The sequence below is a fragment of the Anoplopoma fimbria genome, chromosome 12 (genome assembly GCF_027596085.1).
Source record: "Anoplopoma fimbria isolate UVic2021 breed Golden Eagle Sablefish chromosome 12, Afim_UVic_2022, whole genome shotgun sequence".
Lineage (NCBI taxonomy): Eukaryota > Metazoa > Chordata > Actinopteri > Perciformes > Anoplopomatidae > Anoplopoma > Anoplopoma fimbria.
The window spans coordinates 17,860,669-17,876,680 of record NC_072460.1 but is presented as its reverse complement, the minus strand read 5'-3'; the positions used below and the strand labels follow the sequence as shown (position 1 = coordinate 17,876,680).

The following is a 16,012-nucleotide window of genomic DNA, read 5'->3' as shown; positions in this document are numbered from 1 at the left end:
TGATCAAGATAGCCACAGGGATCGTTTTGTTTTTCTTTGTGAGAGGATTCAGGGATTCTGGCATTTGTTTTCTTACCTCTCTCTATGTTTTATGACTTCTTGTTAAAATGTCAATCACTATGCTGGACGGTAAAATGTCCCTGAGCAGGAGCTTGGTGTGAGAACAATGGTGCACACTGGTGTGATAAACCCACAAAGCACACATGTGGGAATGCATGGATGCAGGGTGGTTGAGATAATGCAGTGCTCTCTGACGGCCCCCATCGGGCACAATTTGTTTCAATACAATATAAAATTTTGACAGCCTTGTGGTCTGGATCAATACCCCGGTCATCCATGAGAGAAAACACCATTGATCTTGTACAACAAGAGGATATGCTATACTGATATTAATTGCACTTGTTTAGAGGAAGCACAAGAAGCTAATGTTGGATTAAGCATATCAGAGGAGAATCCTGTTCATGAAGAGGCCTAATGTTGCATCTCTGAATTGTTGGAGAGAGGAAAAGCTCTGCAGAACATAGCTGCTACTGAGATGCAAATGGATGTTTAACAATTAGGACTCAGTTCCGGTTGGATTTTGGTAAAATAATTGATTAGGCTCGGAGATAAATAAATCCCTAATCAAATCTTTAATTCACAATCTCTCTGAGATGGTCTCCTCTGCCCCATTCTGAAACAGGTGACATATACAAACACATGTTAACTCAGTGACGCTGTTGACTGAATGAACATTGCAGACCACTTTAACTTAGACCAAGTTAGACCAGTTCTTAAGTGTAGACACTTCACCAAAGAAAACTCTCAACAGGTTGGGGGAAACCACAAGTCTCCTGCTTATATTTATATATTATATTAACTGTACATAATGGTTTAGAATGAAATTGTTGCAGATAACTTGAGAAGGGACCAGTGCTCCTCCAGAGACTACCTCCAGTGTTACACTTTTTCATTTTGCCTTCACACAATGTTAACTGCGTCGTGCATGCAGAAAAATCTGTGATTAATTTAGTTGATATATGCAAAATGATAAAGTACCCCATTAGACAAAATGAAATGCTTAAAAAATGCTTAAGATTATGCCATGAAATTACTCGTTTGGTCTGACCAACACTCCTGAACCATAAGATTTTCAGTTTACTATCATATAAGATAGTGTTTCACCAACCTTTAGGCTTGTTACATTTTACTATAAAGCAGTGATGCTTCATTGTTGAAGTCAAGAATTGGAACCTTTAAACATGTAATATTGTCTTATTTCTAATAAAAAATAAAAAGAAATGCAACAATTTGCAATACGAATTCTGTTCTGTGTAACTCTGTTTTTATATCTTATCCCATTATGCATCTCGTTAACCCCTCAGATTTATCCTGTGACCCATAGGAGGGTCCTTGACCACAACAAATAAACTAATTAAACTACAGAATGTTTGGCATTTTTACTTGAAAAATGACACAAACTTTAATCAATTATCAAAAAATCTATACTAATCTCTGAGCTCTAAAGATGTTGTCATTTACAAACAAACAAACTACCTAAAAAACGTGTTGATTATGGATTCAGATTCAATAAAATTGCTATCAAACCCCATCCCTATAAGCAATGAGAATAATTGTCATATAGCTACTCTATTGATGAAAAGCATAATAACACTTTCTATCTTGCAAGAAAATAAATAAAATACATAAAATGATCATGACATTCGAGGCAGTCATGAGTGGCAGCAAGCTTAAAAGCCTAAATTACATAAAGCTTTAGGCAACGCCTCTTACTTTAAGTCACGTTGCAGCTATAAAACAAAGCTTTCATCACAACCTGTTGTTGTTGTTGAACACTGTGATCTCTTCCCCAAAATACCACCAGCAGAAATAAAACCAAAACACCCTAAAGGCACTCTTTCACTCTGTTTTTGTCCGGTGTACAGAAGAGTATACGTTTCTTCCAAACAAAAAGTCGATATGAGTTACAGTTTCAGCGTTGGAGGTTGCATCCAAGATTTATTTACAAGAGAGAAAGATATGAAGGCAAATCAACGTCAAAATGAGCGATCACAACTGAGATCCACCCCGGGTGTGTAGAGGTCTAGGAGCAGGTGAAAACTTTGCGAGCAGGAGAGCAGTTATAGAAGTCGTGCCCCAGGGGACGCTCCTCGTCTCAGGGTGCGGTTTTCTCCTTGTGGGGATTCAAATTTTGCATACGCAAGCAGAGATATTCTGCGCTTAGAAACGTGAAAGCGTTTGCAAACTAATTTGCCTGCTGTTTGAGTTGCACACGTGGGACCTTGATCTTATTTGTTCTCGTGGATTTTGACAGTGATTTGCCTTCATAGAAAAAGAGTTTGAAAGGGTTTTTGTTTGGGGGCTAAATTAAACATAAAACTGAAAATGTGGGGAACAGGATGAATCAATGATTCATTTATGGCTTCTCTGTAAATGTAGAGTAGTACTCTTGTTTCTGTTTTAAAATATATACTTGACACTACTACATATACAATGTAGAAAGCATCTGAGCTCAATCTGCACCATCAAAAATCCTTTATCAAGATCTGATGGCTCTTGATAAACATCAATGAAACTACCGAGAGGAGACATGAGTGGATTTAGCAGCTAAAGCCCCGCAAGTTGTTGAGCAGTGCTGGGGTTCCTTTCAGCCTGATAACGCTCCGCTCTTAATAAAACGCCTTCTGCTTGCCATTTTTCATATTACCAGCTGAACTATAATGCATCATGAGGTCAGCCAAATGTCAGGCCTGGGTTGATTTAACGGAGTCAGAGCGATGGATGCATCATTTCCTCATGCTGACTGGTTGTTTGCCGCCATATTTCGAGGCCCAGAGGCCGAAGGTCAGGTCAAACCAAGGGCCTGCCTCCACAAAGAAATCTGATGTGGCTGCATTTTTTTTAACTGCATGAGGGGTTTACGTTACATAATTTGATGTGTCGTTAAAAATTAAACTTGAGATAGATTGATGAAACTTAATATGAAGACAGAGGTTAAAGTTTGACATTTTGGGAAATGAGCATATTAGCTTTCTCGCTAAGAATCCAAGAATTAGATGAGGAGTCACTCGTTTGTACGAGCCAGGAGAGATTAATTTTAGCTTAGAATAAAGACTGTGAACTGGGGGAGGGGGGGGCAGCACCTCTAAAGCTCACTAAATAACATGTTCTTTCATGTTAATTAATCTGTACAAAAAAAAGTGAAACATTTTGCTAGGTCGAACGTATGTTTACTTCTTCTTCTAAACATGGAGCTACAGATGATTAGCATCGCTTTACATAAAGACTGGAAATAGTTGCACCAAGATATATTTCCTAAAATGTCTTTAAAATACTAATTCTACTCTTACCAACAACAACAATAAAAAAATATATATTTGTATAATGTAATGTAGACATACTTATTGCCTCATTCAGTCTTCTAAACAAACTATATTAAATATCCATTGCTCCCACAGCTTCTAGTATACAATCAAACATTTTAATAGGCTCTTAAGAACGTGCCAAAACATATTACCATTTCAATTATGTTTCTCCCACATATTTCCCCTTAACCTAATCAGAGACATTAAGAAGCTATAGCGCCTTCCCACTCCCTTCACATCACTCAAACTTCTTTATGCACATGAAAGGGCGGCTGCTCGTCATGTTTATTTCTCATGATTAACAATGCAATATTTCAGAGCAATGGAGCATTTCGAGTAGAGCAAAAGCTTTCATCGAGCAATCCCGGGCGCTCATAACTTCTGTCTGTAATGGATGTAGCACACCCATTTAAAGTCCCTGGTGATGGAAATTACTGAGACTGAAAATGAGCTTAAGCTATTTTTACAAGGGGCCAGATTGCTGCCAGATTGCTGCCATTTTATTGTGATGCCTCTGGAAATTAAAACATCCATATAGTGGCATGCAGGAAGCAGTGGGCCAAATCGATAAAAAGTTCTCCACCCTTGTAAAGTCGGACATTTTCAGCCTGTATTATTTGATAGCATCATGCAGTCCACCTGCTCCGCTGGTCTCATGAGTTCTTGTATTATAGAGATTCTAACTCCGCCTGCTTTATGATATTCTTTTCCTCCAAATCTCATATAAAACAAATCATACGACTTCATATTGGATATAATATTTATAGCTCTCTGTACAGTAAAAATTCATTAGCTACAGAATGATGAGGGGACGATGAGACAAGGCTGTGGAGGATGATGGATCAGGCAGGATGCAGTAGCACCACTTGTCAGGCGTCTGGGGCAATGGCATATTAGGGCTGCTGAGGATAGCAAGAGCAATGGAGAGGTGTCTCAAGGTGCTGTGTCTAAACCCAACGTAATGCTCCAGGGAAGGATGAAGCTCAACAGATGTGTTTGTTTGAGCCACTATCACCTATAGGAATTAGGTCCATATAAGACAATTCTGCATCTCATGATTGAATTCTATTTAGACGATTCAAGTGCTCACATGGTACATTTTATATTATAGTTTATATTATAGTTGTGTTTGATAAAGTATCTTTCTGTAAATGTCCTGTAATGTCTGCATAGAGCCGTAAGTAACATTACACCTACAGTATATCTGATTGTCAACAAGCTATGACTTGAAATGTTCCTAAATGTAAAAAGTTTTAACTATTGAATACCAGCCTGTACTTTAAATCTTTTATAACATAATTTTCTTATATACAAACGTGCTTCATATAATGGGTCTTTTTACTGTCTATCAAAGATAAGATATATATATATATATATATATATATAGTTACTGTTTCGAAAAATGCTCAGTAATCTCCTGTTACAGCTGGGCACTGTAGTTTTTAAGATAACTTTAGTAAAACAGAAGTAAATAGTTTATTTCCGGGGAACTAATTTCAGCAATGGATTAATATACATACTCTAATAAGTATTTCCAACATGTCCCTTTCGCACATGCAGCCAATCCCTGAAATGTTCAGGAACATTTCCTGCATGGAGTCATGTGTGAATGGGAGCAGGAAATGATATTCAGGGACAATCTGTGCCGCCAAATTCCTGCTCAATACCTATTGGCATTTTATGGAAAATGCCGGTACGGCTGTGTTGTGAATGAAAGCAGCAAATGCAAGCATGTAAAGAGTTACATTCATCTGACGAAAGACGCTTTCACGTGGAGCGAGGAAGATAATCACAAGACTCCACTGATGACATATTTAATTCCTTGACGTTTACTGTTAAGCATTTACACCAATGCTTTCGCAAAGGATTTGACTTATCTCACACACTTGAATATTACATATATTACAAGAACATTCTCACATGACATAAACAGCTTCTCACCCACCACGTTCTTGAAAATTATAAAGAGACATTGACATGCTATGTGAGTAAAGACGCAAGACGGAAATGTTTCTGAATGAAATGTGATCATAAGCGGAGTTTGTCCTAGTAATTTAGCGGGAACTATTTGTGTAAGACACTTTACAGTGTGGCTCATTTAATAGCAATTTATTTTAATAATAGTTATGGACAGCAATGGAGCATTAGGGCACAGAGGAAGACAATACATTCATTTAATTATTATAACCTTAATTATAACCCTAACCACACATGCCCTGGACAGCAGTTGTGTTCTTGTTGTTGAGTAGTCAGTTTATAAATCTGCAAGTTCAATTCAGTTTTTTTACCTGCTGAGGACTGAGAAGTAGATTTCCCACCGGTCACATTGCTGATGCTTTTTTAATTTGGGTAAACAAGACAGATCTAAAACATCTCATGTGCAGAAGAGACATAAGATGTTTTTGATCAAAATCTGCTTCAGCACAGCTTGAAATACTAATTTATACGTCTTATGAAGCACATGCAGAGTTCAACTTAACGTCTTTTTTCTAAATTAACAATAATTCTAAATCTTGTAAACTATTTTAATCTGTGATTTATTACTGATTACTGATGCCAAATACTATTTTACAGAATATGGTAAACCTTAATAATTTAGTTGTAGTTTGAGTTATTTTAAGTTTTAGCATGTAGTTTGCTGCTTTTGAAATCTATTGTAGATGACTTTTAAATTTTAATTTGCTTGGTGTCCAAGGAAACAAAGGATCCTCAAAGGATTTATTGATAGTGTAATATATTATATTTAAGTGTGTTTATTTGAAAATATTGCGCATATTTACCACTGAATGTTTTCAATTCGGTTTATTTGTTTTGCAATAAATCACATTTTCATCTATCAGATGGTGCTGCAGATGATTGATTTTTTAAATGCTGGTAAATGCCATCGGTAAGTACGTTTTTAAACATTAAAAAAATAACTTTGAGATAGATGGTTTAATTTAGCGCCATAATGTAGGAAATCAATGATCAATTTGAGGGTTTGCCTCAGTCTTAATGAGTAATGGATTGAGTTTGCAGTACATCTCTCATAAGTAAGGTTAACTGCAGAACATCTACAGCTCCTAATCTTTCTATTTTTTAATGTTTATTTTCTCTTGAGCAGGCCTCCAGAGCTCTGCAATCTATTTCAACATTTGCTCTCTGCAAACAGCCCCCATGAGTAAAGGCAACCTGGGTGGCTGAAAGCTGTGCGACAGAGATAGGGACTCCTGGTCAACAAGCAGGTTAATTGTGTGATAGGACCAGATGCTAATACTGGACTGAACTCAACAATCACAGCTCCTCGGTATGCTCCCCTGTGGCCGCAGAACACAGCAATCAAATCAAATTTGACACTACAGAAAATTGGATTTGGCCCAAATCCAAAAAAGTGAGTTTATTATTCAAACTTCAAGGGTAGGAGAGAATGCACTTCGATTAACTTCACACTTGTGGAGCAGATAACAGCTTTCTGAAAGTGTCTCCTTGGTGGATTATTGAGTGTGAGCCTTGGCACATTGTATGAACCCTCTTAGGTCCATTAGCAAACTCATATGGTCATTATGTAGTGAGACAGTGGGAACACAAGGAACAGAATATGTGCGCCTTTAGGGTGATAAGAAAAATGCCGTTATAAGGCAGTCAGAATGACGATCTTCACATTTGATTCTGGTTAGTTTAAAACTAATATTGTGCTGATGTCCTTTACTAGGAATTATTTATTTTTAAGACTAAAAAAAGTCTTCAGAAAAGAGATACATAATAAAGAATACTGCGTAACTAATGTCATCAAAAATATAGATGTAAAACGCGGAACATGTTTCTGTATGTAGTAGGGTTAAGCATTGCATCATTTATTGGCTATTAACAAATTACACCACAGTCACATGGATGTGAATATACAAAACAAGGCTGTAAAGGCAGAGTAGTCGGCTTGACGGCATATTGAAGTCTCATTCAGCCACTTTTTAGCAACCACCAATTTTAAGACACGTAAAAGCTTTAAAATTCTAGAGAGGGGTACCTAATGACGCATTTTATATCGTAGAATAAAATGTTAAACCATCACATAACTTATTTCAGACATCTAACCAAAAAAAACAAAAAAACAAAGGAGGACAGGAACAGGAAGTGTACAAATGCTAACTCATTTACGGGTTTTTACCACTCATTCCTGGAGCAATCTATTTCCTAAATATTTTAATTAATTGGGTTGAGTAAAGTTGAATATGGTTATTACTTTGCATTACAGCAACAAAATCTGTCCTTCTTGGTGCCTCCATCCCTCAGCTGTCACTGAGTTTGAACATTTTCAACATGACAGCTTTCTGGAAGAGATATCTCTGTCGCACATTTTTGCAAAAAAGTTAGCACAACCCCAACCTGCTCTAAAAGACATGTATTTTTTGGAACATATTTCCACTTGACAGTATATCTTGGCCTCGCAGGTAGGAGCTGTCAACCAGACTGAATGATTGAGCGGATAAATATGGGCAAGAAAAGGTGCATCCCCAGATCTTTTGTCTACACTGTTGCATTTGACTTAGTACCCAATAGCTGGTTTCTTCACCTAAGGCTGCTGAGTTCACAGAAAAAAAGTTATCTGCTGTGTCTTTAAACGGTTCTGTCTCTTTTATCTTTATTGCCAACACAATTGGGTACTCTGAGTGGAAGTTTACTCTGCAATGAAATACAACTTTCAGTAAACTGGAAGAAACATTGTTATTCACCCCTGCTACTTCCAGTGTTTACTCAACCAGTTATTTCAATCATTAAACTTGTTTACATTCCCTTTTTTCTACACACAGATGGATTTTAAATTAAAGCAATCAATAATGAGTAATTCATTCCTAATTATTCTGAGTCAGAATGATTACTTAAACAGGCTTTTGAGACTAATTTAGAGAAATCCTCAATAAATATAACATCATTTCCCCACTGTGGTGTGGTGTAAAAGTGTAATTTATTTCTCCATGGCCTCAAATTCTTCTTCCCACCTCCGGCTGATCTGCTGCTGTCTAAACTCCTCTTCGAATGTGGTGGGGCTTTAGGATTTGGGGATCTGGAGGATTATGGGATTTTCTGATTGCTCTGAAAAAGACACCAAGGAATACAGAAATCCAAAAATGGCTGAGGTACCCACATCAAGATTAGAGCGCATTATATCCCCCTTAGGGAAAGAAGGCAGTACGCTACTGACAGCTTTGAAACAAGTGTGTTCGGGAAACATTTACAATTTAATGAGATTGCCGTAAACTACAAAGCCTGCTTTGTGCTGAAGGCAGTTGTGCAAAGTCAATACTTTTTTCCAATTTCATGAAATGTCATTGCTCGTTGTCTAAAGTGTACTTTTCCAGAGCCAGTTTAATTTTCTCTGGAGATTTTAACCATTAATAAGTCAGCTGCACATGATCCTCTTACCCTTAAATGTTTAAGACTGAAATTACTTTCACATTTGCAATTTATCCGTTACCACCGTTGCAAAATGTGCTGTAAGTAAAAAGCATATCTATGTGTGCTTTGGGAAGATGTTAATATGTTAAAAAATTGTAATGTCATAAGGAATGAAAATCATAGAAAGTACTCTTAACTTTCTTTTCAGAAATTGTTGGTCGCCCCCATTTTGTGGCATGTTTTTGGCAGCTCTTTTCTTTCCCTGTAGAAATATCGGATGTCATGTGTGACAAGCAGACAGCATGAGTAATTGTGGGCTACAGGGCACAGACAGCACCAGTACTAACCACAAACCTAAGACATTGGCCTTAAGGTAGACGAAGCAAACTGTCCATGCCACAGAAGACATTTTATTACTATTGATCATTGAGAGGTCGTTAGGGACTGTATGGAAATAATAATGGTTCATTCAGCACAAGAATTCTGGCCTTGATCACACATATTTAGTTTAAAACAACAATAGTTGCAGAATTACCATTAAAGTTTAATGTAATTTTTGAAACAAAAACTGTCTTTCAGACAATAGTAATATATAAAAGCAGCCAACTCCTTTCTAGCCGATGACCACTTTGTCAGCTGAAAAGACGACTGTCAGCTTAGGCTACCTAGCAAAAGCTAATGCTAACACTGATAGCATGTGAGTTGGTAGAAAACTCTGTCACCAATACACTTTTTATTGTTTCAAGCTAATTTGTTCCCACAAATGGGCTTTCCAGTCTTTGTTATGATGGTGTGTGAGCACTCAGTAAAAAGACACTGGGTGCGGCACTGTTTCTCTAGGCGGATGGATTTTCTCTCCTCCTTGGGAACAATTGAAAAGAGATGCTGGTGCTCAGAAAAAAACCCACCACATGGACACAAGCCATAAATAACTACAAATCTTCATTCAACTAAATGAAAACAAAACTGAAGTAGTAATGTGTGGCCCTCCTAGCTCTGTCAACAGCCCAACATATTTGGCCCCTGACTGCAAATTTGCTAAATTAAGTTAAAAATCTTTGTGTCTTCTTGGACACCGAATTGATTTTCAACACAAAAGTCTGTTGTGTTGTAAAGGGCAGCTTTTATCAGCTTAGACTCAGGACCTGGAAAAAGCTGTCTATGCTTTTATCACCTCCTGGCTTGATTACTGTAATTCCCTGTATATGGGGTTGACACATACCACCCTCTAACAACTCCAAATGGTATATAATGCAGCTGCTAGACTGTTAACTGGAACAAAGAAAAAAGACTACACACACTCCTGTTCTTGCTCGCCTGCATTGGTTAAGAGACAGAAACAGAATTGATTTAAAATCTTGCTATTTATTTGCCGCAATGGTAGCTCAGGTCATCATCACAACAACTCCTCTCAGTCCCTCACTCATAACTCGAAAGCAAAGATGACCAAGCTTTTTCTGTTGCTGCTCACAGGCTCAGGAATAGCCTCCTGTCTCGCATTAAGTTCAGTTCCACCATTGACAATTTTAAAATCAAGTTATAAACCCATCTTTTTGTTGCTTGCTTTTAGTTCAGTCTGAGGATGCCCCATGGGTTTTGTCAAGCCCCTTTTAACTTTTTTCTAATATCCTCTTCCGTTTTGTTCAGTTGTTTTTATTTCTAAATCTCTTAACCTCCCATCTATTGTATCTCTATATTATTGTTTTATTTTATTACATTATTCAATTTTCTCTAATTTTGTACAACTGGAAAGCACCTTAGGTCAACTCCTTGTTTTTAAATGAGCAATATAAGTAAAGTGACTTGACTTTAGGAGTGAACAGTCAACTGTACACTAAAAATTGACAAAAACGACAAATAAAATAATCCTCCACCCTAATAATTTCTGTACAGATGACAATAAAACCACTTCCTCCAATTTAAGAGCATTAAAGCCTACAAAGTGTGTGTTTGTGGTAAACTCAACACAAACAGCATTTTGACGTCTCTATGACCCGTTTCTACCATCGTCAGTGGAATGGACTTTTCCTGCCTAAGATAAATCAATTCATAACAGAGAGTGCATATTATCTCTAATGAACTAGTTACTATGGAAACCAGGTTTGATTTAACAGCACGTGACAAAGAAAAAAAAAGAAAAGTCACCAGGCTTCACTTTGCTCTTCGACTCGACTTCAAAACCAACCTTGATTCAATTTGCGCACCCTGAGAAACAAGTGATAATGTCTAGCCAAGGCCTGTTGTGGTGAGACTAGCAGCATGAATAAGCAGCTTCTTAACTGAATCAAACAGAAATCCGACTGAAACCTACAAAGTGGCAGTGGGGAGAGTACAGCCACCGGTTGCTTGCTGCAGACTGGATGCGGTTGTGGGAAAGGGTAAGCGTGCCACAACATTTTGAAAGCATTGGAGCTGTCACTGCATCCAGGCAAGTCACCAAGCTCAGAGGTCAATACCTTAACGTTTTTATTTTTATAAAATTGAAACCCGTCTTTCACACAGCGATGCCTCACTTGCTTGCCCTTTGCACCTGGCCCTAAAACCCACCTGGAGGGGCTTTATGGTGAGCTTAAGTCAGCCTCCAAAGAATTGATCGTGAAAGGGGTTTTTCAACATGAAAGGAACCAAAAATACCCTTTTGATTGACTGCAGGATAGTGGTAGTCCACACTTCTTCATGGCGTGGGTGTGATCATTAATAGTGTGCTAAACCCCGAGGTCAGTCTAGTCTCACGCTGTCAGATCCAGAGGGAGTAATATGTTCACACAGCTCTGCTCCATTACCCATCTGTCTGGAGAGGAAGAACAATGGCTTCTCAATCACCCTTTGTTTCCGACTCACTGTCTCTGCATTATTAGTTCTGCATCGCCATCTCAACACTAGACGCTAAGAAAAGGATTGCGAAATTAACACTTCTATTTTTGTAGTCTTTATGGTAGAAATGACTTACTGTGCTGTAGGCATCGCAGTGCTGGAGTTAACTCATTAACCTTATCACACCAAACTAGACTGATAACAGCAGCTGTTATTATTGTAGAAACCCTCATAAGGTAGAAATACAAATCACAGTTTATACTTCTTTTTACACTTTTATCTCATATCTCCCGGTCATCATATCTGCAAGTCTGCTCATACAAATTTTAGTGCTACTTTGGGGTAGAGGTTTTAAGACGGCGAGGTTCACTTCACGCACAAGTACTGCTTGAGGTGAAAGAGACAGGTGCATGCCGATTTTCTAAAAACAACAGCAAGTGTGCTGCTGTAGTTTGGCCTACCGATTTGGCCTGTTTACCAACACATCAGCAGTTGGCGCTTCAGCAGATGCTGTGAAACGCTTGCTGCAATTTACGTTAAAATTTGCACTGTTTCTCTGAGTCATAACTCAGTCAAATTTGAATACACAGCAGAATACACATAATTTTACATTCAACGTGATATACGCTTTTTATGGACGTCATTATCCCAATTATTATGCCAATAAACATCCATAAATCTGATTAGGAATAATAGCAGATACTCTCCTGGTAATTGGAGATCTACTAGCCTGAGAATCCTCACGTTTTAAACAGCTTTTTTCCTTGAGTATTAAAATAATTAAGTGATAGTTTTCTGTATATTCATGGTTAGATTACAAACAGAAACTGCTAATAGCTAATTCTGCATACTTTTAATGTTGCCAATTAGCCAAATTGTGAACAAATAGAGAATATTGGTTAAAACAATGTTGCCCAAAGCATAACTCACTGATTTCATTGCAACATTATACTTCGGTGTCCATCCCCCAAAGTATTAGGATTCCAAAAGTTATAGCATGGTAATCTACTAAATAGAAGTAAGACAAAGAATTGATATGGGGGGACCCCCTAGTGTCAAACTTAGAAAACTCCCTGCTTTAGTGGATTCTTCACTTCAACGCTGCAGTGTAAAAAGTCAAACAAGCCAAAGTCACATACTCGAATACACGTTTCTGGCCTGTCAACGGATTTTGTAGCGAAAGATTGTCACCGCGGGCATTCGTATTTTAGTACCACAGCGCAGGATCTGCTTCAATTTGCCGTGACGGCAGATGAAGACTCTGCGAGCGACATATCAGTCAAGAAGAAGCTTTGTGGGGAGCTGTGTGAAATTTCAGATGACATGGAGAGGCCAGTGCTGTGGACAGCTGAGAAATCCTCCTCAGGCATAAATCCTCCAGATATGAAATCCTGTCCACCGCTTGGCTAAGCTATAAATTCTTCTTGGTGGCCACTCGATTTAGTTGGAATTTTTAACATCAAAGCTCTACATTTGTGTGGGAAAAGGTGATAAATGATAGTCTTTCTTTAATATGTTAATGAAATATAATTTAGAGACAAAAGCAGTAAAAGTTTGTCCGACAACTAATATTGCCAGTGAGTTATTTTGAATTTTTAGACGATTTGACATGAAAAACCAGAGGGAGAATTATTCTTGTACTTCTCTTTCACTACATTTCAGGCAAATATTGTACTTTTTGCTAATAATTGTATTAGTTGAACTAGCAGAGCAATTCTGCTGCATAATGAATACTTAAAATTTGATGCCCAGTGATGGATATCCTATACTTCAGTACAAAAACCACTCCAACAATGTTTAATGCATTTAAAATCCTAGTATTAACAAAATTTACTGAAAGTGTACAAAATAAAAGTACCTGTTGTGCAGAAAAACTTTTAAATGTATTTTATTATATATGACATTATTAGATTGTTGATACTGATACGTAGTATCGACATATTTTGTTTGACAATATTTTATACACTGCAGCAAGTATCGATCTTTGATTATATAAACTATTAATATTGTAAACCCAAATTAAACCTTTTGGTAACAATTGCTTTATTAGTGGAGAATTATAATACTTGTTAGCTGGTTTTCACATGTATTCATTACAAACCTAACTCCATCTGCAGGTTAGAGCGCTTGTCACTGCTTTTATTTTGCTAAAATGAGGAAAGGTTGGATCGAGTAAATATTAGAAAAGAGCTCATTTCAAGTTGTCTTCAAGCAGCTTCCTGCTATCTCTGGAGTGTTCTGTGCAGACGGGAGTTGAGGGATCCTCTGAAAGGCCACAGAGACACTCCGTGTGAGTTATTGTAGATAAATTTGAGCAATCAGGGTGCATGGAAATTAAATATTCCAGAAAAATGTAAGAGAATAGATTTGAATCCCAGTTGGAAAGCGTAGTATCAGGTGGAGAAATACAATGACTTTAAATTAAGAAAGGTGTGACCTGGCAGTTTTCCCAAAATGCAAAACTCAGAGATACGGGACTGGATGTTTTGTGTATATGGTCTTTTCCCCTTCGGTCCCTGTGAAAAGTGCTTGTCAGCATTCTTGGTAAATCTCCAGGTCTTTGAATGCTGCTTTTTCCCCAGGAAGCATATTGAAAATGCTGGAAAATAAATGAGTTTGACTGTGGCCGCTTCCTTTTATCTGTTTCATGGTAAAATAAATTCACAAGAGAAGGTGCCTGACACCTTGGTTCCATTCCTGTGTATTTTTTGGCTAAATCAAAATCGATTATCTGGTTTTTGTTTTAGTATTTGGAAGACTATAATTACTTTTACCTCTAATGTCATAGAAAATCATCTTTGCATGCATCTGTGTGCATGAGTGCATAGTCAAATTTTAATTCTGTTTACATAAATATACTTTCCTTATCCCTAGGCTGAACTGAAGACTAATGGAGGTTACTTAAATATTTATGAAACTCATCTCCCAGTATACTTGCTGTCCTCAGTCCTATATAAAAAACACCGGTATAGCACCAGAAGATTCATGTCCTAAAAGACACTTTCTCTCTTTCTCTCCTATCTCACCCTTGTATTCACCATCTGTTTGTCCATATTGTGTGATCCTCTGTTTCGGGTTCCCGTGGCTCGCCACCAGGCGCTTCTTTTGGCCTCCTCCTCTGTGTGTTTGTGGTCTGCGGCCTGGCTCTGCTGGGCCTTCTTACACTCATCTCTTGGAAGCTGTGCTGTGTGCCTTGGCGAACTAAGGCCCGTTTCCCCAGTCCATCCCTCACCCCGGCCTGTGACCCAGAGGACTGCCGGTTCCAGACGCCTCCCCTTCTGCCCAGCCCCCAGCAGCCACCGATCACCATGGCGACAGAGAAGGTGAAGGACCCCATGGATTCAATGGGTTTCCTTGAGGCAGCAGTAAAGATAAGCCGTACATCTCCTGACATACCCACCGATGTGCAGCTCTCCATGAGGGAGCACTTCCTCCGCCGCACGCAACGCATGCAGAGGCAAACCACTGAGCCGGCTTCCTCCACTCGGTTAGTCATATACATGCATTTAAGACTGTGGTTATTTGTGTGTAAATATGCTTAAGGATACAAACAAGCATGCATGCATGCACACATGGGCAGAGTTTAGGACACACAGTCATGTGGTATTAAAGGTCCATTAAAAAATACTCACTGCTAGTACACTTTAAGTAAGCAGGCACAAAATACATTTAATGCACCATTAATGAACTTAGAAATTTTATATCTAAGCAATTTGGTATCGAAAAAGATCATTATAATAAATAGTGTAGATTTTGTTGCCTCAGAGGCATCGCTTTGTAAGTCATAATGGTAAGGCTAATTATATGTGATGGTTTCTTCATGATAATTAATAGGGGAGAGGTGAGAACATTTTTTTTTTGCTGTAATAATACTAGCAGAACTGCATGTTTTCACCATGCTTATAAGTGGACATCAGGAGTCCATTCTGCTAATTATGCAGCTAGACTTTAAAAAGCACATTTATTTGTTCTTCGAATAAAGCAGAAAAAAATCCATTTAGGGTCCTGACACATTAAAGCACCCGTCACCCCTTGGTCCTCATTTTGCTCTTGTTTTTATTTCATACATTTAGGGCAGTTTTATCTTGACTTAAATTCCTTTTTTTTTAACCTAAACCTTGAATTGTTTTTTCCCCAATCCTCATACAACAGACCAGACAATCCCATTGCAAAGCAAATAAAAGCACAATTTAACAGTGTCTGATGCAAATCAGATATATTCTCAATTGGTATTCTAAGCATATAACGACACTGACAGTTGCATGAGAATAGTACGCTAGTTTTCCAGGAATTTTTTTTTCATTTATTTGAAAGAAAACAATATAAGTGTCTGCGCATTTGCATTCAAAACCTCTCTCCCTTGAATTCAAATCCTCAAAGTTTAGTGTTTTCCTGCTCGTCTGCACTACAGCTCTTCAAAACCTCCCACAAGTCATTCCCTGACAATCACTCCCCCTTTC

General features: G+C 38.0%; 1 protein-coding gene across 1 annotated transcript in view; it reads left to right on the top strand.

Annotated features, from left to right (window-relative positions):
- syt6a (synaptotagmin VIa) overlaps nucleotides 1-16,012 on the top strand; it is a 52,356-nt gene that overhangs the window by 25,440 nt on the left and 10,904 nt on the right. The window contains exon 2 of the mRNA XM_054609644.1: nucleotides 14,649-15,039. Within this exon, the coding sequence (XP_054465619.1) occupies nucleotides 14,649-15,039 (391 nt within the window). The remainder of the gene's footprint in view (nucleotides 1-14,648; nucleotides 15,040-16,012) is intronic.